Here is a 25,346-nt window from a genome sequence, read left to right as displayed (position 1 = left end):
AGGTGTAGGCGTAATATTGCAAATCTGTATGAAATTTAGTACATAAGGTTGGTAGAAAGGAAGACGAATTGTCCACTTCGTTTTACTGGGGGACTTTTACGAACGTGTGGGTCATCTGTGAAGGGAGACAGCGTATAGAATACAAATGCGACTCGTTCTTGGGTACTGCTCGAGTGTTAAGGGATCCCTATCAGGTTAGAATGAAGGAAGACGTCGAAGCAGGTTAGGAGCGTGCTGCAACTTCTGTTACCCGTATGATAAGCGAGTACTACCGAGATGCTAAGTGAACTCAAATGGGAATCCGTGGAGGGAACGAAATGCTCTTTTCGCGAAACACTATTGAGAAAATTCAAAGAACTGGCTTTTGTGGCTGACAGCAGAACATTTCGCACAAGGACCGCGGGGACAAGATGGGAGGAATTAGGATTGGATTGGATTGTTTGGGGGAGGAGACCAGACAGCGAGGTCATCGGTCTCATCGGATTGGGGAAGGACGAGGAAGGAAGTCGGCCCTGCCTTTTCAAAGGAACCATCCCGGCATTTGCCTAAAGCGATTTAGGGAAATCACGGAAAACCTAAATCAGGATGACCGGACGCGGGATTGAACCGTCGTCCTCCCGAATGCGAGTCCAGTGTGCTAACCACTGCGCCACCTCGCTCGGTAAAAGAGAAATTAGGCCTCGTACGAAGGCTTTTAATGGTAGTTTTTCTCTCGCTGTATTTGCGAGTGCAGCAGGAATGGGAATGACTAGTAATGGTACCAGTACCCCACGGCACGGTGGCTTGCGGAATGTCGGTGTAGTTTGCTCTTACTTGCACACCACCCTAGCCATAGGAGCAGCGCCAGCAGTCCACCGCCTGCTGGGCCGAGATGTGCCGATTGGGAGGGAGCGGCGAGCGCCTGGCGTCCGGAAGGCTGGGCAGAGCCACGGCGCGTCCCAAGGCTGGCCGTTGTGTAGGTTAGTGAGGAGACGGGAGCAGGGCGGAGCGCACGACGGAACAGGTTTTCCCGCCCCCGCAGCCGCCGCGTGCTTTCCCTCTGACCGTGTGCTGCCCGCCGTCCCACGCGCGCTGCACCGGGTATTTAACACTTCAGAAACACAAGCTGTGTGTGCGCGTCGTGGACAGCTCAATGGCAGGTATTAACATTTATTAAGAATACCTCCGTATATCCATTGTGGATGACGAACTGCGACTGTGCTTTAAATTGGCGATTTATCTGGTAATAAATACGCAACCAGTCGATTTTTACGATTTATTAAGGGGGTAGGATGTCAAACGGGCCGACTTGGAACAGGAGAGGCATCACAGGACATTTTAATTTCCAGTGTCTATACTTTTACAAATAAATTCATAAAACTTTGTCAGCATCACCAGGAAGGATTCAGGATTCACACTCATTGCAGTGGAAGTTCGATAACATAACAAAATAATTTTTTTTACGCGTGAAATTTCATCATTTTTCACTTACTAATGGCTGCATTTGTTGCTATAGGTGCACTTTTCTTCATAAGTTAGAGAGATTCTTCGATGAATTTTGCACAGCATACATACCATACTTACAGGTGTATGAAACTCTAGGATGTATGAGAAAACGAATGATCTGTTGTATTTTAAACTTAATGTTCAGAAAAAACACAAATTTTGTAATTAATTACCTCAATTTTTACCACAGTTTTTAATAGATTTGGAAAATTTTAGAGTTTCATACACCTTTAAGTATGGTTTGTATGCTGTGCAAAATTCATCGAACCATCTCTCTTACTTATGAAGAAAAGTGTACCTATAGCAACAAATGCTGCCATTAGTAAGTGAAAAAAAAGATGAAATTTCACATGTAAAAAAAATTACTTCGTTATGTTTTTGAACTTCCACTGCTATGAGTGTGAATTCTGAATCCTTCCTGGTCATGCTGACAAAGTTTTATGAATTTATTTGTAAAAGTATAGACACTGGAAATTAAAATGTCCTGTGGTGCCTCTCCTGCTCCAAGTCGGCCCGTTTGACGTCCTACCCCCCTTAAACCATGGACAGTTTTCGAGCCACTGCAGGCTCGTCATCAGGTGGAGGTGTTACAAGAACCAAGTGGACCAAGTTTAGCTAGATGCAGTGCTGAGGCTCCTGGCGGAAATGACGGAAATGTAGTAATCGGTGATGAAACGATTACGAACCCGAAAGTTTTTTATGTTTTAGGTATTTAGAGTGCACTGCCTTGTGGTAACCGTATTAGATCTCTTCATATACAACTGCTAACCCATATTAAAACTTTTTTGCCAATATAAAAACTCTACTGCAGCTAGCAAAATTTACTGAAATATAATATCTCTACTAATAATAGTTGTGCAGTAATACAGCGTATCTCTTGCCAACGGTGATGTAGTAAAGTGTAATCTTATTCTATTCATATTCTTTGTAAAAACATCGAGTCTTCACTTTCTGTGAATCAGTGTAAAACCATGTGCAACTAAGTACTGTGTATAACTGTGTACATGGCTTAATAATGTGGATTATACTACAAGGCAATGCTCTGTAAGTGCCTAAAACAAAAAAAAAACTTTCGGGTTCGTAAACGTTTCGTCGCCGATTACTAAATTTCCGTCATTTCCGCCAGGAGCATCAGTACTGCATCTATCTACACTTGGTTTTCGTAACACCTCCATCTGGTGATGAGCCTGTAGTGGCTCGAAAACATAAACCGTAAAAAAGCGACTGGTTGCATACTTATTGCAAGTAGCCAATTTATAAAGAATGATACGTCATCGATCAGTCTGGACTTCTTAGAATGCGTCAGGAGTACGCTAAACTACCATCATAATGCAACATTAAAGCGGATATTATAGTACTTAAAGCACATTATCAGTGTTGCTATATCCGGGCCGGTGAAACGTGTCACTTGACAGCTCGTGTGTAGCTGGCTTGCCGGCCGCGGTGGCCGGGCAGTTCTAGTTCTAGGCGCTTCAGTCCGGAACCGCGCCGCTGCTGCGGTTGCAGGTTCGAATCCTGCCTCGGGCATGGATGTGTGTGATGTCCTTAGGTTAGTTAGGTTTAAGTAGTTCTAAGTTCTAGGGGACTGATGACCTCAGACGTTAAGTCCCATAGTGCTCAGAGCCATTTGTTTTTCGCCTGCAACCACTGAATCATAGATTCTTTGCGGTTACTAGTTACTGGAGTTAAGTTGAAAATCACAGAATGATTTTAAGATGCATTATCCGTTACAAACACTGTCGGAAAACGAAACTGGAGCAACATTTTTTTTTAAACCACTGCATATATCGTGGGTAGTCCATATTCTCGCGATAGTCACTGGTTTTTCTCGATCGAAAAACTAAAAGTCCTTCACACACAAAACCTTTTGAAAAATCTACAAGGGCCACAACTAATTGGTATCCTCTTCCTGTTGGCTGATGACCGCTGTTATCTGAAGTATCATCTGTCCAACATTTATCAACTGATTTCCAGCGTTGACCCGGGTTTCATCTACAATATAACTTAATGTATATCCTTTCTCTGTAAGAAAATACCACGAGCCGCAACGACGTGAGCTTTTTCGAGTAACTGTTTTCGTCCGTCTTACCTTTTTAAGGTGGAAGCCCATACTCTTTAACGCCTTTTTTAAGTGATGTTTTCCCCCCCTGAGAAAAGTTCACAATCTTTTAAAGAAATTGGCAACTTCGCTGTTGTGGGGTATTCTTTCTTGCTATAATATCCGTAAATGTGCCGACGAGTTGCATCGGTTTGAAAAGAAAGATGATCTGTAACTGGACGAAGATGATCTGTAACTGGACGAGACTGCTTTCTTTTCTTTCCAGGTTTACTTAAAAACACGTTTTCTCCACAGAGGGTTTGTTCCACACTGTTCACTTCAGTGTTTTGCAAGTCATGAAGTCGCACCCCTTTGCTTATAATAGTTCCTTGACTGAGTCCGATAGTATTCGAGGTACGCTCGCTAAAACTTTACCAGTAGGAATAGACGCATGCCCATGAAAAGAAACAGATTCTTTTCCTTGCTGGTAAACTCACTTGTTATCCGTAGAAATTCCAATGTCTAACTATTTAACTGCACAACACGGAGCAACGGATTGTCACCTGGTGAACGACTTCATTTTCGTGACATTCTTTAATGAACAGAAACTGTAGTCGATCCGGTAACACAGCACAACACAGAAGCAGACTGTCGCGCACAACATACGGTGTTTGCACAGAAGCCGGCAACGTGGGTCGACGCCGGAACCGACTTTTGATGCAATGTAATTGGTTCAGAGGACGATGCGCCTCTCATTCTCACTTGTTTGTCAAGTTATACTGCCAACTTTACGGCGTTTGTGGAGTGATTCTGAAGTGACATGTTTGAGGGGCGCAGGTAGTGTTGAAGCATCGGGTTCAATGAGGTAGTGAATGTTCTGTCACTATGAGAGAGAAATCATATCTAAAGCATAAACAATGTTTTTTAGGTGTTCTTGCTGTATCAACGGCTTCTCTAGTAAGGTTTGCTAGCAGGCCAAACATTTTCATGGACGCCAGTAACTACCTTGCGTCTTCGTCAATCTACGCCTCGGCCTGCCTTGACAGTCTTTATTCAGAGCGCCTGAATGGTGAATTTGACGTCTCTTCCTATAAATATTACCGTTCAGCTTCACGGGAAGACTGCACTTTAACAGATATTGGCTGTAAGAGGTCAGAACTCTAACAAAGATGGATTAAAATTGCGTCCCCTACAAATATTGTTCCTCGCAGCTGTCTTTTGTAGCAGCAGCATGTTCCTGAGACTTTCGGAGTGGCCGCGTGGCAGCAGTCCATAGATGATGTGGCTGTGAAATAATGCGTAATACCGATCGTTTATAACGCTGTGAAAGCGTGAAGCACACATGTCCGTTGTACCCTGTCCAAATTTACTGTCGATGGAACAGCCCAAATGTTTAACAGCTTCTGTCTTACCAAAGTGGTAGAACGGCACAGAGACTGTCTCATCTCGGCTTAGTGTTTCGGTTAATTTTCGTCTTATTTACATTAAACCACTGCTTGCCCTCATGAAACAGACCATCTACTTGTTGTACTGCTTGTACTCTTCCCATATGAAGAAAAGGTTGCACTATGTGAGATCTGTAGGATATGTCAAGAACAGCAGGACAGGCAAAGTACTATACGTTATATTCATTAAATGCAGACATTGCCATACTTCCAGTAATGTACCTATGAAAACTCCATTTCTGGATTGCACTCTTAAAACGGGAAAGGCCCATGGAGTTCACAGGTCTAAGGAATGGAGGACCATAACCACCCCCAGCACGACCATGGCTGTCAGGGGACCTTCAGGGTCGTCAACCCACTTAACTTGCGTATCATAATACGCAACAACATTTCTTTTATTTGTACTAAGATTGTGCTGGCGTGAAAATTAAAGGCTATTGCAGACGAGTAAAAATTCACAAGTAACGTAATATTTATCTTGATGATACGGTATCAGATTTCTAGTTGTGATGATTCCGTTTTGTGTGTAAAACAGCACGTTGATTCCGTTAGCGAAAAAGTTGTGTCGTCGGTTTCCAGACCGGACACGTTTGCTGTTTGAGAACTGGCAGACAAAATTCTTTGCGCTGAGGGAACGCCAACACAGTGGGAGCCAACAGTAGCAGGATACTGCTGTTCACACTGAAGGGCCAAAGAAACTGGTATGGGCATGCATATCCAAATACAGAGGTATGTAAACAGGCAGAATACGGAGCTGCGGTCGGCAACGCCTATGTAAGACCATATGTGCCTGGCGCAGTTGTTAGATCGCTTACTGCTGCTACAAAGGCAGATTATCAAGATTTTAGTGAGTCTGAACCTGATGTTATAATCGGCGCACGGCGCACGAGCCGTGGGACACAGCATCTCCGAGGTAACGATGAAGAGATTTTCCCGTACGACCATTTCACGAGTGTACCATAAATATAAGGAATCCGGTAAAACATATCTCCGACATCGCTGCGGCCGGAAAAAGATTCTGCAAGAACGTGACCAATGACGACCGAAGAGAATCGTTCAACGTGACAGAGGCGCAACCCTTCCGCACATTACTGCAGATTTCAACGATGGGCCATCAACAAATGTCAGCGTGCGAACCATTCAACGAAACATCATCGATATGGGCTTTCAGGGCCTAAGGCACACTCGTGTACCCTCGATGACTGCACGACACAAAGCTTTATGCCTCATCTGGGCCCGTCAACACAAGTATTTTACTGTTCATGACTGGAAACGTGTTCCTGCGTTTCAAATTGTATCGAGCGGACGGACGTGTGCGAGTATGGAGACAACCTCATAAATCCATGGACCCTACATGTCAGCAGGGGAAGTGTTCAAGCGGGTGGAGGCTCCGTAATGGTGTGAAGCGGGTGCAGTTTTAGTGATATGGGACCCCCGATACGTCTCTGGCAGGTGACACATACGTAAACATCCGGTCTGATCACCTGCATCCTGTCGTGACCATTCCGACTGACTTCGGCAATTCCAGGAGGACAGTGAGACGCCGGCTTGAGTGGCCGTGCGGTTCTAGGCGCTACAATCGAATCCTGCTTCGGGCATGGATGTGTGTGATGTCCTTAGGTTAGTTAGGTCTAATTAGTTCTAAGTTGTAGGCGACTGATGACCTCAGAAGTTAAGTCGCATAGTGCTCAGAGCCATTTGAACCATTTGACAGTGAGACACCCTACACGTCCAGAATGCTACTCCAGGAACACTGTTCTCAGTTTAAACACTGCCGCTGGCCATCAAACTCCCCCAACATGAGCATTATTGAACATATCTGGGATGCCTTGCAACGTGCTGTTTAGAAGACATCTCCAGCCCCTCGTGCTCTTAAGGATTTATGGACAGCCCTGCAGGTTTCATGGTGTCAGTTCCCTCCAGCACTACTTCAGACATTAGCCGAGTTCATGCCACGTCGTGTTGCGGCACTTGTGCGTGTTCCCTGGGGCCCTACACGATATTTGGCAGGTGACCAGTTTCTTTGGAGGAGTCTAGTCCGTTATCAAAAATGAACTGGAAGAAGCTTGCGATTACTCGAGTGCGACTTAATCCGGATTGTGGATAAACTGTGCATAGTTGGGTTGAAAAAAAATAAGCCTTAAGTATTGTTGTTAGAACATAATTTGTTTAGAATAAAAATGTTTGGTAGTGAAGACGTAGATGATGAAAATAGCCGCGAGAGGATAAGCGGTGATGCCAGTGAACTGGGATTTGAGCAGCTAATTGACGCAGATATAGTGAACAAAATGTGTTAGGTAGAGGAAGAACGCGAAAGACGAGATGAAAGAGGAACCCGTTACAAATGCACAGCGAGGCACTGGAATTCGTTGGGCTATCCTGTGTCGTGACTTTCCGGAAGATGGGGATTATTGAATCTTGGAAAAATGATAGTCGTTATAAGGAAAAATGTGAACAGGTAATGGAAACAGAAAAACTGGTTTACTTTTTCCCAAAAGTGAACTGGCAGCAAGTGGTACGAACTAGTGTGAATATGAGCAATAATTTTAGAAGTCGCCAGTTGCCGGCAAGCAATGCGAAGTAATAGAGAGGGCTTTCTCAGATGTAAAATGTATCATATTTTGTAAAAACAGTAAACAGAAAATCCCGGTTTGTGTGTATTTTGGATTATCTGTGTTTTGTCGGTTATCCGTGCAGTTCGGCATTCGCATTAACCCGTGTAATCGGTAGCTTGCTGTACTTCAAATCGGGCTGAATGTGCCGACTCGTTCCGTGAGCAAGCTGTGCTGTCCCGCATGGCTGTATAAGCGATTGGAATGGGAAGAACTAATATGTGTCACTATGCTAAATAGCTCCTGAAACTCCAAAGTGTGTATGTAAAGGTTGTTGTTGTCGTTGTCTTCAGTCCTGAGACTGGTTTGATGCAACTTTCCATGCTACTCTATCCTGTGCAAGCTTCTTCATCTCCCAGTACCTACTGCAACCTACATCCTTCTGAATCTGCTTAGTGTATTCACCTCTTGGTCTCCCTCTACGATTTTTACCCTCCACGCTGCCCTCCAGTACTAAATTGGTGATCCCTTGATGCCTCAGAACATGTCCTACCAACCGATCCCTTCTTCTAGCCAAGTTGTGCCACAAACTCATCTTCTCCCCAATTCTATTCAATACCTCCTCATTAGTTATGTGACCTACCCATCTAATCTTCAGCATTGTTCTGTAGCACCACATTTCGAAAGTTTCTATTCTCTTCTTGTCTAAACTATTTATTGACCACGTTTCACTTCCATACATGGTTACACTCCATACAAATACTTTCAGAAACGACTACCTAACACTTAAATCAACACTAGATGTCAACAAATTTCTCTTCTTCAGAAAAGCTTTCCTTGCCATTGCCAGTCTACATTTTATATCCTCTGTACTTCGACCGTCATCAGTTATTTTGCTCCCCAAATAGCAAAACTTATTTACTACTTTAAGTGTCTCATTTCCTAATCTAATTCCGTCAGCATCACCCGGCTTAATTCGACTACATTCCATTATCCTCGTTTTGCTTTTGTTGGTGTTCATCTTATATCCTCCTTTCAAGACACTGTCCATTCCGTTCAACTGCTCTTTCCTCTCTCTGACAGAATTACAATGTCATCGGCGAACCTCAAAGTTTTTATTTCTTCTCCATGGATTTTATTACCTACGCCAAACTTTTCTTTTGTTTAAATGTAGGTCCCCTTAATTACCAAATATGTCTAACAGGGGACATTGAACTTATACAGGGAAGGGCAGCGCGAATGGTTACAGACTTCTTTAACCGATGGGAGTGTGCCACAGAGATGTGAAGAAATTGAATTGGTAGATGATACTTACAAAGTGTCAAGAACCGGCTTCAAATTATGACCCTAGGAGTAGATTACAATGTCCTGCGTATCGCTTCCGTAGTGATCGTGAGTGCAATATTGGATAAATTGCAGTGCGCTCGCGCGCACACTCACTTCAGTCAGTAATACTTCCCTCGCTCCTTATGCGAATGGAACGAGTACGGATGTCGATGTGAATAAATGAATCGTAATGCGGTAAGGCGAGTCGATGGTTAGGAGATGGAAGCGAGGCAGTAGGAGAGCCTGCAGAAGAGCAGTGCACTGGACCAGGCTCGTGACGTGCTTGGCCCCGGAGTCTGGTCTCGAAGCGGCCAGAGGCGCAGTGAGGGCCGGTCTATGACTGCGGCCACTTGGCGTCGAGGCGCGTAGTGAGCTCAGTGGCGGCTGCGCCCCGCCCGCCGTGACGTACCTGCGGCCTGGCGCGCTGTTGCCAGGTAGCGCCAGCTAATGACCGGCCTCGCCTCGCCACGCCGGGCTGCCAAGGAGCTATTTGCCACGTCTCGTCCAGTCTTCCCTGCTATGTGGTGTAGGTACCCGGCGCATTCGAGCTTCCACGCATGCGAGGATTAGCTCTGTTGACAAAACATCGATATTTATCATGAAATATCGATATACATATCGACGACATATTCTCCCGCGATACATCGATGCCAGAAGGGCAACATCGAGTGCCGACATTTTTATTTCATATTTTTTTCACAATTTTCGGAAAATATTTGAAGTTTTTCTTTTCAAATTGTAGTAGACCATAATTTTACTTTCACTGCATGAAGGAGTCTTACCACTTTTTGAGCTTTCATCCAGTCTTACTCCTTTGACAGTGTGAAGCAATAGGTGGCGCAAAGAAAAAAAATTTGATTACCCAGGGGGGTGGCGGTGTGAATAGCAAGATTTCCAATGTGAAGAAGCAGCACGCCAGTTGCGTCAGAAAACAATTTTTAACGCAACTAGTGTGCTATTTCGTTACATCGGCGTTCTTCAAAAACAGTTGCTGAAAATGATGAACAAAAATCGAAATTGGTCTTTGCGGTGGGCGGAGAAGTCCGAGGGAAAATGCCCGATATTTAGCAAATTATTTATCGCCAAGCGTGAACGTGCAGCGCTTTTCTTTCTGTTTTTCCTCTAAGGGAGACAGGCACTTTGCTAGCTTGTTGGTGTACAGAATATCTAACAATAAATAAATACTTAGATATACACCTCTAAAACGAGCAGTATATTTACAATGTGCAGCCGATATATTTATAGGCAGGCTCGACGATATTTTTTCGCCGATATATCGATTCTTTCTGTGATATATCGAGAGCCGATACCGATCTTTTTTAAATATTGATATGTCGGATTCCCGCCCGATATTTTTTTAAAAATCAACATTCCTAGCGCGGACCGTTTTTTTTTTTCTGCTGGGGGGGGGGGGGGGTGGCTGTCACAGTTAACTTACCCTCCCTCCAAAAATCTAAATAGGAGCCTTTCTCACTTTTAACGTGTGGATGATGATGATGATGATTGCTTACATCGGGGCTAAGTACGTCGAAGAAATTACAATTCAGAGAAATGTAGAAATAAAAAGTACATGCAGTACAATTACTTTAAGAACTATAACAGCAACAAACTGTCCCAAAGTATTAAAAGCAAAACTCCACGTTTTCGCCGAGGAGGGGCAATCGGAACCAAACGACCGAGCGATTGTTCTGTTCTGTTCTGTCCTGTCCTCCTCTGCGAGTTGCGTCATTTGGATGCAGTGTGGAGGGGCATGTGATCAGCACGCAGCTCTGCCAGTTGTCGTCGTCTTACTCGATATAGGAACCGCTGCTTGCTTCTCAATCAGGTAGGTCCTCTTGCTCTAGTAAGGTTGAGAGCACGCCATACCAGTCTTTCCGCCAAGGAGAATCTCTTGCAGTATCAGGAATCGAATCCGGGTCCTTTGCATAGTAGCCAAACACGGTGACTACTGAATTGCGGAGGCGGACTCCCGAAGAACTGCCGATTACCATTTGCCTCGGGATCTCCATCCGACGTTTGTTTGATGGTTTTTCTGATATTTCATCAGCACGAGTGTCAAGCGTTGTCAGAGATTCACGCACCATTGCTGTTGACGGACTGGAGTCAGCCCCGCAGCCGAAGACTGTATACAGTTGATGCGCTAACTTCCGAGGATTTTACCGTGATCATTACCTCGTTAGTTCTACCATTGTTACTTTTAATGGTCGTTCACTGCAGCAGAAGAATCCAGGAGCCATTTGTCTTCAGACTTCATCACTTTTAGAAGTATTGCCACGCTTATGAATTTCAATGGCTTCCCTAAACAGACGGACGTGGTAGCTCTTCTCCGCAGCGAGAACCTGCGTGTCTGCGAATTTCATTCTGTGGTCGATTTCTGTGGTCGATTTCACGCAGCGCATGATCGGCAACGGATGATTGCTCCAACTATCCCAGCCTACATTACTGCTTGTGTTGGACAATCTTCATATTGGTGGCGACGGAGGACCACTCTCTGTGTGGCACCGAAGATCCAGAGACTAACGCAACCAATACGTCAGCGAGTGGCCACGAAAGCCACAGCGTTCTTGTCAACCCACACAACTGTGATCACAGCAAAATTTACGGGACATAAAGCCCAAGTGTTCATTCACCATTATCAGTATTTCGCTTGGCAGAACAGTTGTGAACACAATGTCTTTGCGAAATTGTAAATGAGGGGAGTCCAGTACGTTCATTGGTATATGTGAAGAAATATGTTGCGAGTAGAGTTATATGTAAAGAAGTGATAAACTAAAGCGTCATGATGATACTGAAGTTTTACTGCGTGAACAGTGGAAGTTATAGTAAGCGGTAAACTTATTTCGTTTCATAATTTTATGTGGGTTTCAGCGAGAAAAAGTTTCGTAAAGGTTTGAAATTAGGTGTACAGTTTGTTGCAAGTCGCTAAGTGCACTCATTGTCAAATACTTGATGCATATAGTCTAGGTGATTTGCCGCGCCGTTAGTTACGCTGCTTCAAAACTTATACGCAGTATCTAAGTAGCTATAACTTATAAGACTTGCCTTGTTGCCTTAAGCTTTTAACAAAAGATTATACCTCTTTAAGAGTAGAGTATGGCACCATTTTAAATTTTTAAATTCGGTCACTATGCGAAATACTGTACTACTACTGCTACTACTAATCTTACTACTTCTAGTTTGAACAACCACCTTTCGCTGCGCGGAGTGTTGTGGGGCGTGCTGGACGAAATTCACTGAGATTCTGGAAGGAGCCGAGAGGCAAGAGAGGCCATGCCGACTTGCTTGAGATTCCAAGGCGCGAACGACCCGATCGAGGTGGTCCCACAGATTCTCGATTAGTTTTAAATCTGGGGCGTTTGGTAGCCAGGGGAGTGCGGTAAATGATTCTGGTGCTCTTCGAACAACGCACGTACACTGCGAGGTGTGTGATACTTTGCATTGTCCTGCTGGTAGATGCCATCGTGCCGAGGAAAAAGCTAAATGCATTTGGGGGTGGACATGGTCGCCAAGGATAGATGTATACTTGTGTTGATCCACTGCGCCTTCCGGAATGACGAAATCAGCCGGAAAATATCACGAAAACATTTCGCAGACAATGACGATCCGACGATTGTTGCAGGTTGTTTGCTTTCAAACGCTGAACGCCGTACACGTCAAAAAACAACTGCTCGAAGGAGCATAAAACGTGATTCATCTAAGAAGGTCACCTGTCGTCACTCAGTGAACGTCCTGTTGCGAAATTGGTGTGCAAATTCCTGACTTCGTCGCCGACGAACAGCAGCCACACAGCCACCGTGGATGTACGAACGAGGCGCCTGCTGCGGAGGCACATATGTAGCAACATTCGCTGAACGGTCGTTGAGGTGACATTGTTGGGAGCCCCTTGGTTCATCTGGGCAGTCAGTAGCTCAACAGTTGCTCATCTATTCGCCCGCGCACATCTGCGCCGCCGTCGTTCAACCCTGTCATCTATGACCCGTGGTGCACCACAGTTACCTCGGCTCCGGTTTTGGATAGCGCCTTTGTGCCACGCACAGTATACTTCAACCACAGTGGCACGCTAACAGTTTACAAACTTAGCCGTATCGGAGACTCTTCCATCCTTGGCCTGAAAGCCAGTGATCATGCCCTTTTGGAAGTGAAATCAATCGCTCCGTTTCCGCATTACGGCAACGATTGCATTAGAACTTTTATCCATTATGGATGAGGAACACCGCGATTGTGATGAATAAAGATTCTTGAAATTTCTGCAACCAGTCGTCTTTCGTTTTGTTCTTCAACTTTTTTTATTATTCCAGTACCGGTTTCGAACCACCTGGCGATTCATCATCAGATGGTACTTTTATTAACTGTATGCAGCTGTGTGGGGGTGGTGTAGCTGTGGCAAGACGTATAAACGAAACTTGCAAGCACTGAGTGTTGCGCGAATTATTAACATTATGAGAGAGATTTTGTTGCTTTACGTACAGTGATAGTATCCGTTGGTTGGATGTTGGTGCACACAATATTCTGGAAAACATAATGTTTTCCAGTGACGTTTATCGTACTGCACTTTACAAGCGGTTCGAAACTGGTAATGGAATAATAAAAAAAAATCGAAGAACAACGCAAAAGGCGGCAGGTTGCAATAATTTCAATAAACCTTTAAATAACTGCATTCCTTTCCGCCTCCCATCGACTCGCTTGAAATACCCTCCGCTGCTAGTGCCGCCACCTGCCATTTGTGAGTGGTTATTGCACTTTGATGTTGAACGTAGGTGATGGTCACATTAATGTGACTGGATCGTGTAGATTACTGCGTATAATTCATAATTTTATTGACTTTGCAGTTGATACGAGAGTGTTCTGTCTCTACCAAGCGGGAAAGAAATAGTTGTAGAATAAAGCCTTCAGGCAGTCGTCGCGGAGCGATAGAGTGGTGCGTTCGCAAGGTAGAATGTTTTCTCCAAAAGGCAGTTCTCTAGATTCGATTCACGGTCCAGCCTTAAAGATAAATCCGTTGGGAAAATTTATTTCATCGGTCCTTCCTACACAGCACGAATGTTTCATTCCTTGACAGGCCGCGCAGCACATTTTGATAATTGCTTGGGGTGTACAGGTGAGCGCTGGAAAAACGCGGCGTGCGCCTTTGGATGCGTATGAGCGCGCTTAATGACGGGTGTCGCCACAAATGGCCGTGATGTCACGGAGCACGGTGTGTTTACACGGCAAATGCAAGGCCATGTGAATCCACTCGTGCATCACCTCAAAGCCAACGATTGCGTACACGTGTGTACAAAGTCCCTATGATGAAATGTGCCAATTGCGTTTTCACTTAAAATGCATTCACAAGGGGACCACGGCTACTTGTCATTAACGATATCATCCTAAGTTACGGTACATGCAGGCCTTGTCCAGAATTAATAGTAACGGAAGGAGCTCCAGACGGCCAAGTGTTTAGAAAAAATAGCATTTTTGGCGTGGGTCGGGTGAGACACGAGCCTTATATTCTACTGTAGTTTCAAGGCAGCGGTTGACGCAGCGCGAAGAATGAAGGAAGGTAATGGAAGGATCGTCAGGGCGACTTCCTATGCGGGCACTTTTTTTTTTATTCTCAATATATGTAGTGTAAGCAACCTACAAACTAAAATAAAACAAGTTTCCACATAGGGAGTTGAAACCAAAACCCTTGCATTGCCGAAACCAAAACCCTTGCATTGCCGTTTTGTACTCGGTTCGCTGCGCCGACCGCTGCCAGGACGCTACGCTAACATAAATAGCTCATGCCTCACCCGACATCTTACTCATTTGTTGAGCTGCAGGCCTACAGATCTTTCAGATTTGAATAAATCTCAGGAATGATTCTGAGTGTTTTATGGAAACAAGGCGTATTGTGAAGTGTGGAGATTGTGGAAAATCTAAACCACTTTTACAATGTATTCTCGTTACCTTTACAATTCCACAGCTCCGCTGTCATGTGAAAGGTCTTTTACTGAGTGGATTTTAATACGTGGTGAGGTAGTAACGTCCTTTACATTAGCCGGTAGTGAAGGATGACATTCCCGAGGAGATCTGTCCTAGTCTTGTCAAGAAGTCGTCAGTGGAACATTATATAACGCAAAGCAGGCTTGGAAAGACAGGAAATGACTAGTCTCCTTGTGGAATTGGCAGCGTAACGGCCGATAAAAACTCGCGAGCCTGTAATAAAAATTAAAAAAAGTCGTAAATGTACAAGGAGGACAGTTTCAGTTTCCTTTCGACGAGGAAAGACGTTGAATGTCGGTGTGTAATTATGTTGACGCCAGAAGACATTTAATTCGCTTGCATACTTCGTACATGTTACGAGACTGTGTGGTAAAGTGGTCCGCAGGGTTTCCTCGTCAGACTGACCGGCCCAGCCACGAAAGTGACTCTCCGAAGTCTTCCAAGGCGTTAACGGCCCCGGCCCGTATTTCACGCTCGCTGACGCGTAACTTGTAAAGGTGCAGATGTAATCTCCCGGATTTCACTTCTTGTCCGCCGTCCGCACTACATCAACGGCTGGCCCACCTCTCTCGTGGATACGAAACATTTGTTGCGCGCCGACCGTGGCCGCAGCATCGACGCGTGTAGCAAAAGTGAGATCCGCGAAACGGCGGTGGCCTTGTCCTGTTGTAAGCAAGTAAAAACACGCATTAAAGATGTGCAACGAGGTGAATAGCCTCCAGGCACTGTCTGCAGCAACCACTGATGCGAGGCAGCGCTGTACGATAATTCCGATGAAGTACACTCCTCATAACCTGCCAGCGCTGCTTGAGCCTAAGATATGGAGATCTGGCGGGGGTCGAAAAACGTTTTGTATCTTTAATGAACTGCAGATAAACCCACAGGATTTAAAAAGCGCAACGACCGAAAGCTAGTATTTTTGCTTATAGAAATGTTTTTTGAAAGACAAGACACGAAATCGAACTCACCGGTGGCAGGAACTACTACCATGATAGATCATTGAATAGTTAATGATTGTAAAATGTGGAGAGAAAATCGAATGTCAGAATTGCTACCATGAACCGCTCGTCAACGCTGCCTCCTTATTCCAGAGTCGTTGTCTTTAAGCATCTCAACTCTGCTCTACTTGGTGAACTTATTCGGGTTGCGGAGATTTGCTTTCCCCTCCAGGGTCATCTATCTTTAACAAGCACTGTTGTCTGCACTCAGCGACAAACCTCTGCTGTATGGCTGCTGGCTTGCGACCTCAGTCGTTGCAAGCATGCTCGCTAGTCATTACTAATGACGGGATCGTTTTGTATTGCACCAGTCATAGTCTTCATAGTTCGTCCTCCATATCTGCAAGTGAGCATGGAGTAGTAAACTGACTAAAAACTGATGCATCACGCATAAGAATTGAATTTGTGCGCTTAACTTTCACGATTATTTTGTGAAGAGGCTCAGTCGCTGGGAGGGTTTCTGACTAAAAATCGAAAGGTTATGGATTTAATCCTCGGCAGTGCCAGGATTTTTTGTCACTAATCACTTTACACCTTAGGCGATGATTAATATGAAAAAAGTCAAGTTACACATTGGTCCGGAGTCCACATTATGTTGCAGGTCCCCCTACGGACTTTAACCGTCAGTTATGTGGTCAGAGTAATGCAGGGATGTACCACTACCAGTAGGACCAGCTTAGTAGAGCACTGTGGATTAAATAAAATTCTCAGAACGGCTAAATGACAAGTCGTCTTTTCTACAAACCTTCACGCAGCGCAGCCAATACAGTGTACAAACCCCAGGAAGATGCATCCTTCGTGCGTATCAAAATGAATGTTTCGAAGTGACAAAACTAAATGCCGTCCCAGGCTTAGCGGAATTCATGGCTACCATATCGCTGTGAGGCAATGCTACTAACCAGACTGAGAATATGGCACTATGTATTTGCTCTCGGTTTCCTACTCCGGTGGGAAATGCACCTGTATGTGAAGATTGTAGTATTCCACCTTCGGTTCAGCATATTTTAACTGCGTGTGTTTTATGTGCTGACATAAAGGCAACCCTTAGTTTGTCTGGAGACCTGTCCACCATCCTTACTAACACCGACACCAGTGTCCGCAGCTCGTGGTCTAGTGACTAGCGTTGTTGCCTCTGGATCACGGGGTCCCGAGTTCGATTCCAGGCCGTTGGGGACTTTCTCTGCCCGGGTGTTTGTCTTGTCCTCATCGTTTCATCCTCCTCCTCATCATCATTCGTGCCAGTGGCTTGATTCGACTGTGTAAAAAATTGGACTGTGAAAAAATTGGGACTTCGTACGGCCGCTGATGACCGCGCAGTTGAGCGCACCAAAAATCAAACGTCACCATCAAACCGACACCAGTGTAACACGTTTTAAAATTCTGTGAAGTCGCAGGCTTCATCTAGAAAGTGGTGGGCAAATGTTGTCAACGAGGTGTAAGTGAGTAGTTCTAATAGGATGTTACACATTTTTATTCATTGATTTTTCAGTCTCTTCGTTTAGTGTATATTAAACGCAGGTTTTGCAATAGATATAAGTAACCCTCCCCACCACGAGATCAGCATGCTGACTACACTAAGGGCGCTGTTGACGGTGTTGTTGGGCACCTGAAATCCATCACCATTATTGTGGCATCATCATTATCTTCATAATAATAATAATAATAATAATAATAATAATAATATCCATCAAAATAGTAATAACCATCAAAATAATAACCACCACCACCACCACATCAGAGTCGTCGTCATAATCATTATCTATTTATGAATCATGTACGTCTATAGTGAATGAAAGAGGCGAAATACTTGCGCACTTAGAGGAGAATTAATAATTCCAGTTCCAAAGAAAGCAGGTGCTGACATGTGTGAACTTTATCAGACTCTCAGTTTAATACGAATTCTTTACAAAAGAATGGAAAACCTGGTAGAAACTGACACCAGGGAAGGTCAGTTTGGATTCCGGATAAATGTTGGAACACGCTAGGCAATACTGACGTTGCGACTTATGTTACACTCAAAGCTCCAGATGTCAGACACTCAGATCGGTACCAAACGTTGCATGTCGATAGAGTATCAACCAAAACTCCGATTTAGTTCGTGCTACGCGCTGCCGTCCAACAGAACGGGCGTAAACGTTAATTAAAAGCAACACCAGATTTATAGAGCACAGGAAAAGCATATCTGTGAGTAACTGCTACGTATAGCTTCCATGGGGAAGTTGGTAGAGCGCCGGATCGTCGTACAAAGGGTCATGGGTTGAAAACGCAATGAGGACTTTTTTTTTACTGTATTACGCGTGAAAGTGTTATATGCGACAACATGTTTGACACGTTATATGGCTGTTTGGGGTTTACAGCAATTTTCTTTTGGCAATCTGCTTTCACGTCGTTTCTTTGGAGGTAGTAAACCTATAGAGTTTCACAGGATATAGAGTCAGAAGAGAAAAATAAGGAAACAATTGCATCACATTTGCAGAAGTAATAATAATATCAACAATAAGTACGCAACGTTCAGCTAATGAAGCAGAAGCAGACTGCCAACAGAACATTGCTACAGACTCTGAAAAGTCCTTTTACGTTTCAGGAAAATGTTCTCCTATGTAACAGTTTCAGGAGTAAAGTGAGAAGAAAATTGTCCCCGGTAGGGACTGAACGCGGGACGTTTCGTACGAGGTCCGCACGGCCTGCCAACTCACACAGAAGAGATTTACGACAGAGCTACTGGCAGACACGGTTTTCCTGTGCTCCGTAGTTCTGGCATTTTTGTAATTACCGTTTATGCACGTTCTGCTGGGCGACAGCACGTAAATCGATGTTTTGGTTGATACTCTATCGACATGCAGTGGTCGGTACCGATCTGAGCGTCTGACATCTGGAGGTTTGGGTGTTAGCCGATAGGTTCAGGAAAGGCAAACCTGCGTTTATAGCATTGTAGACTTAGAGAAAGATTTCGAAATTCTGAAGTTAAACAGCTTAGACAAGAAGAGAATAGAAGCTGTTTAAATCTGGTCCTACAGAAGAATGCTGAAGATTAGACGAGTCGATCACGTAACTAATGAGGAGGTACTGAATAGAATAGGGGAGAAGAGAAATTTATGCCGCAACGTGACTGGAAGAAGGGAACTGTTGGTAAGACACATTCTGAGATATCACAGGATCACCAGTTTAGTACTCGAGGGAAGTGTGTGTGTGTGTGTGGGGGGGGGGGGGGGGAGAGGGGGTAAATGTTGTAATGGGAGACCGAGAAATTAATACAGTAAGCAGATTCAGAAGGAAATAAGTTGCAGCAGTTATTTGGAGATGAAGCTCGGACACGATAGAGTAGCATGGAGAGCTGCATCAAACCAGTCTTCCCGCTGAAGACCACAACAGAAACAACAACATTATCGAATGTTCTTTATGTGACTTCGCGAGAGACGACAGGAGTTAGCGGTGTGCACTAGGCCTACATTAAGTAGGCGTGTGGTAGGAATCGGTTCAGGAGCAGTGACGCTGCGTTTGCGGGTTGGTGGCAGGTGGCCCGTGTCGCCGGCGTTAGCGGGTCGCTGCGATACTGGCCGTTTCCGCCGCCAAGTCACCTGCGATAAGAGGCCACCGTTAACTGCAACGCGATTGACCGGTCTGCTGCTGTTGCCGCCCAGGCAGGATACAGCCACGGCCAAGAGTCTTCAGCAGATTGGCTCAAGGAATTTCTGGTTGATGGAACCGGAGATGTCCGTAAACGAAAGCAACGGCAGGTGGACCTCAAGGAAATGTAATCTAGTAGGGCCAGCAAAATATTCAGTATCGAGAACCTTCATCTTTTGGGGTCCGCAAAACTCTCAGGCTGTTCGCTGACGATGTCGTTTTCTGCAGGAAAGTATCGTCACTGGATGATTCTTAGGAATTTCAGGGACATTTACTTCCTGGCTACCCTTGGTGGTTAAACACATCACAATAGCCATAATTGCATTAATTTGCGATTACAAGTAAACCACATCGTTGAAACGTCTAGCGTAATGCTGCGGAATGAAACAATGGAAGACTTAGATTTGTTATTTGTTTGGAAAATTCTGGGAGCAGCTGACTACACACGAGCAAATATCTGCGACGGGTCAGAACCGCGGACCTGAGGATCTCAGGCCCGTCGCTTTCTACTAACGTGCCCGCTACGCCGGTTGGCTGCTGTGTCTCAGATCTGTCCGGAGATCGGTCCTGCCGTGTGTGGGGAAAATCGCCGGATTTTCGTGATTCGTTGGCGAACGCAGGACTGTGATGCATGCTCGTCGGTACAAGGGCGACAGGTTTCAATAGTTGCCAATATTAATGAAATTCTCAAAAACTCGTGTAACTTAAATGTTAGTTTAGTTTTGACGACAACCAGTTTCGGCATTCCACCATGACATCTTCAGTTCCCATATGCATATCTCAAAATAAACGACGATGCCATACAGTGCCATATGTCCCTGGGTTTCGTGAATTCAAACCGTTTCACGAGTGTTTCCTTCACTCGAAGACTTGATAACAACTGAGCACACCTTCAGTCCAAGAACGTGCTCAGTTGCTATCAAGTCTTCAAGTGAAGCACTTGTGAAACGGTTTGAATTCACGAAACCCAGGGATATATGGCACTGTATGGCATAATCGTTTGTTTTGAGATATGCATATGGGACCTGAAGATGGCATAGTGGGATGCCGAAACTGGTTGTCGTCAAAATAAAGTAACATTTTAGTTACGCGGCTGTTGGAGAATTACATTAATATTGACAATTGCGTAATCAGCTGATGTCCTCGGCCCATGATGGATCAACAGAGAATTCAATAGTTGTGGCGATACATTGTAGGGCAGTACATTTTTGAGTTTTGAATGTACGTTTATATCGTCGAGAGGAAGTTAATATGCACAATAGTAAGAAGAGAATAGTGGAAGTCGCTGGCAGTTTGCACACTAAGGACTCATATACAGCGCGAAATACAAATCGTACAAAATGGATGATAAACTGGATTTCCGGAAAGCCACCTGCTGGCTATGTAGCACTGATTCAGAATCGTGGCACTCCTGTAAGAATCATGAAGGTTCGGTTTGCTAGGAAGACAACGTTCTTGGTCATTATAATGTACAGTAGCTGAAAATACGTTTAAATTAATGGACGTGACAAAGTTATGGATAGTAAAATAATGAACATAGTGCATACAACATTTTATTGTCGTTCGTTATAATCTTAGTTTATATAACTCCCTCTCCCTTTCCCCTTCTTTCAGAGGCTTGCACTTTTTTGAGCTCATTTCCGAAACCTGATTTCAAGTTTTGTAGCTTAGTTTCCATTAGACTTTGATCCACAGCTGTATTACCGTCTGCAAATATTACAACCATCTTTTCGTAAGCCATTTTTTTTTTACGTTCTTATTCGTGTAATGTTCATGGGTCAGTTTCCACAAACAATATCTTTCGCAGTGCAGCTGTGTAAGTTTTTCGATGCGGTCGTTGGTCCATTCCCCCACCATACTTGAAGCAATCGAAACTTGCCACCACGTAAAAACTAGACAAAAACTCATGGACTTTCCAAGCTTGCTCGTCGCAGAAATCGACTAGTGTGTGGCCAGTTGCAGTTCACATAATTTATTAAAAATACAGCCTACGAGACCCAGGAGGACTCTGTTTTATAATTATGACTCTGCTGTTTTGGATCCTTGTTGCTTGCGGATAGACCGGTGCAGTTCAGAGATGTGTTGCGAGGTCTAGGATTGATTGGCATAGTCCATACGAATCTCTAATAGATGTCCTAAGAAGAGCAAAATGGGAGTATTGGCCGCTACCGGTGCGAAACACCCTTTCCGTTCACTGTACAGCTACATGCACATAAGCAAAAGCGATCATATTCGTTGCTAGATGTTCAAAATTGGTGTCGCTGTCTTCTCATATAATGAAATCTCCTAATGCCGTAACGTTAATAAAAACGTTTTTGTATCGTCAGACAGTCCTATGCTCAATGCTGCGCTGTACTTGGGAAACAGTAGAGCCTCGGTGGTTTATGGAAGAATATGGTTTTTATCGTGTGGGTGACTGTTATAAGTGGTTTTGAGCTACAGTGTTAAGATTTTGTCATCGTTGAGAAATGGTAACACCGGTGGTGTTCTGTGCCGTCACTCCATGATATTCTGCAGAGAGGTTTGAGGACTTAGGCGTAGGAACTAGACGTTTCATAGCAATGTGCTACATTGCTCTGTGAGAATGCCCAAATTAGGTGCACTGTACTTTCCATATTGACAAGATTATTCCAGGCAGGGCCCCCGGTCAATAATACCATAAGACTGTCGCATTTCTCATTAATGACACTGGGTCGGCCGAAGAGTCTGGTACATTTTTGTGCCATATAACGATTTCAGATTGCGTTTTTGACATTACATAAATTAGAGCCGAACGTCATGCATGAAACGTCACACATTCTGTGATTAAAAAACTTCCCTTTGGTGATTTTATGGCAATAGAAACTTCTAATAATGTTTCTCGTAGCACGTGAAGGTGATTTTCTATTACCTACATTCTTATAAATCTTTACATTTTAGTTTGGGGATACGAATCATTGTCATTGCAAGTGGAGAAGGGCGAATGAAATTCTGATCGGATTCTTATAGTCGCATGTCATGAACTTTGGACTTTTCAACCACATACCGCCTGGAAATTGTATGAATGGGACTCGTAAACCATATCTTTAATGAAACTTCCTGGCAGATTACAACTGTGTGCGCCGACCGAGACTCGAACTCGGGACCTTTGCCTTTCGCGGGCAAGTGCTCTACCAACTGAGCTACCGAAGCACGACTCACGCCCGGCACTCACAGCCTTACTTCTGCCAGTACCTCGTCTCCTACCTTCCAAACTTTACAGAAGCTCTCCTGCGAACCTTGCAGAACTAGCACTCCTGAAAGAAAGGATATTGCGGAGACATGGCTTAGCCACAGCCTGGGGGATGTTTCCAGAATGAGATTTTCACTCTGCAGCGGCGTGTGCGCTGATATGAAACTTCCTGGCAGATTAAAACTGTGTGCGCCGACCGAGACTCGAACTCGGGACCTTTGCCTTTCGCGGGCAAGTGTTCTTGCCCGCGAAAGGCAAAGGTCCCGAGTTCGAGTCTCGGTCGGCGCACACAGTTTTAATCTGCCAGGAAGTTTCATATCAGCGCACACTCCGCTGCAGAGTGAAAATCTCATTCTGGCATATCTTTAATGTCTTAGTGCTAAATCCTCATTATGAATCGGAGAAGGCGGCACCATGGCGATTTCTCAACAGTTGGTCAACTGAATAAAGTTCTTGTTACTCTGATGTAATGACTCGTAATGGAACTGATGACCAACCCATCGACCGAAATTTGTTAGAAATAGGAAACTTCCGAGTTGAAGGATCGATGGGCCAATGTAAGACGGCCATAAACATATTATTCACGATTTCGTAAATCGTTGCACAGATACCACCGAGAGGAATCTCTAATTGGAACACGGCCTCTTTTGGCAAGCTGTCTCGATGCTGGTCTGGCCCCTCGGAACACCGCTGTCCTTGCCGTAGTATTCGCCTTAGAACCCGCTGTCATTCATCAGGTCGGCTTCATCTGCTTCGCGTGCTGGGATTCCGTCCTGTCAGAGAGTGTGGTGGAGGCTGTGATGGCACAACGGTAGTAGTGGGAGCTGCGCCAGTCGGACCGCCATGATCCCCGCCAAGAACTTGGCCAACGCCGCCCGCGACAAGGAGAACACGCCCGCCTACCAGGTGAGTCCAGAGCCAGCCAGCGTCTGCCCTCTTCCAGCCGCCAGCATCCACCGACTTGCTCCAGTCGTTCTGAGTGATCTGATCTTGCGGTGCTATCAGATTGCATCCTACACTTACGGCGTGCTATGGTTTACCTAACACCGGAGGACGCTGTCCCTAGTGAATTCCAACGCCCGCGATCTGAAGCTGTGAGCTAGGATCCCCAGGTCGAGGCACTAGTTTTTTGCTACCGCTCTATCTCCGTACGTCTCATATACCTACAGGGTGTTTCAAAAATGACCGGTATATTTGAAACGGCAATAAAAACTAAACGAGCAGCGATAGAAATACACCGTTTGTTGCAATATGCTTGGGACAACAGTACATTTTCAGGCAGACAAACTTTCGAAATTACAGTAGTTACAATTGTCAACAACAGATGGCGCTGCGGTCTGGGAAACTCTATAGTACGATATTTTCCACATATCCACCATGCGTAGCAATAATATGGCGTAGTCTCTGAATGAAATTACCCGAAACCTTTGACAACGTGTCTGGCGGAATGGCTTCACATGCAGATGAGATGTACTGCTTCAGCTGTTCAATTGTTTCTGGATTCTGGCGGTACACCTGGTCTTTCAAGTGTCCCCACAGAAAGAAGTCACAGGGGTTCATGTCTGGCGAATAGGGAGGCCAATCCACGCCGCCTCCTGTATGTTTCGGATAGCCCAAAGCAATCACACGATCATCGAAATATTCATTCAGGAAATTAAAGACGTCGGCCGTGCGATGTGGCCGGGCACCATCTTGCATAAACCACGAGGTGTTCGCAGTGTCGTCTAAGGCAGTTTGTACCGCCACAAATTCACGAAGAATGTCCAGATAGCGTGATGCAGTAATCGTTTCGGATCTGAAAAATGGGTCAATGATTCCTTTGGAAGACATGGCGGCCCAGACCAGTACTTTTTGAGGATGCAGGGACGATGGGACTGCAACATGGGGCTTTTCGGTTCCCCATATGCGCCAGTTCTGTTTATTGACGAAGCCGTCCAGGTAAAAATAAGCTTCGTCAGTAAACCAAATGCTGCCCACATGCATATCGCCGTCATCAATCCTGTGCACTATATCGTTAGCGAATGTCTCTCGTGCAGCAATGGTAGCGGCGCTGAGGGGTTGCCGCGTTTGAATTTTGTATGGATAGAGGTGTAAACTCTGGCGCATGAGACGATACGTGGACGTTGGCGTCATTTGGACCGCAGCTGCAACACGGCGAACGGAAACCAGAGGCCGCTGTTGGATCACCTGCTGCACTAGCTGCGCGTTGCCCTCTGTGGTTGCCGTACGCGGTCGCCCTACCTTTCCAGCACGTTCATCCGTCACGTTCCCAGTCCGTTGAAATTTTTCAAACAGATCCTTTATTGTATCGCTTTTCGGTCCTTTGGTTACATTAAACCTCCGTTGAAAACTTCGTCTTGTTGCAACAACACTGTGTTCTAGGCGGTGGAATTCCAACACCAGAAAAATCCTCTGTTCTAAGGAATAAACCATGTTGTCTACAGCACACTTGCACGTTGTGAACAGCACACGCTTACAGCAGAAAGACGACGTACAGAATGGCGCACCCACAGACTGCGTTGTCTTCTATATCTGTCACATCACTTGCAGCGCCATCTGTTGTTGAAATTTGTAACTACTGTAATTTCGAAAGTTTGTCCGCCTGAAAATGTACTGTTGTCCCAAGCATATTGCAACAAACGGTGTATTTCTGTCGCCGCTCGTGTAGTTTTTATTGCCGTTTCAAATATACCGGTCGTT

The 25,346-nt window shown here is 45.0% G+C and overlaps 1 protein-coding gene and 1 non-coding gene across 4 annotated transcripts in view; one reads left to right on the top strand and one right to left on the bottom strand.

Moving 5' to 3' along the window:
• The window catches only part of LOC126202929 (mitogen-activated protein kinase-binding protein 1), a 939,171-nt gene that overhangs the window by 619,281 nt on the left and 294,544 nt on the right, over positions 1 to 25,346 (top strand). Inside the window, exon 2 of one of the 3 annotated variants that reach the window (XM_049937025.1) lies at positions 23,384 to 23,552. The exons of the other annotated variants lie outside the window; for them this stretch is intronic. Within the exon in view, the coding sequence (XP_049792982.1) occupies positions 23,490 to 23,552 (63 nt within the window). The 5' untranslated portion in view covers positions 23,384 to 23,489. The remainder of the gene's footprint in view (positions 1 to 23,383; positions 23,553 to 25,346) is intronic. 3 annotated transcript variants of the gene reach the window in all.
• Positions 22,533 to 22,606, bottom strand: Trnas-cga (transfer RNA serine (anticodon CGA)). The gene has a single exon. It is a non-coding gene; the product is annotated as a tRNA-Ser (tRNA).

Source organism: Schistocerca nitens, chromosome 9, assembly GCF_023898315.1.
Source record: "Schistocerca nitens isolate TAMUIC-IGC-003100 chromosome 9, iqSchNite1.1, whole genome shotgun sequence".
Taxonomy (NCBI): Eukaryota; Metazoa; Arthropoda; class Insecta; order Orthoptera; family Acrididae; genus Schistocerca; species Schistocerca nitens.
Note: the sequence above shows the minus strand (reverse complement) of the source record. Positions and strands in the feature narration are given on the sequence as shown.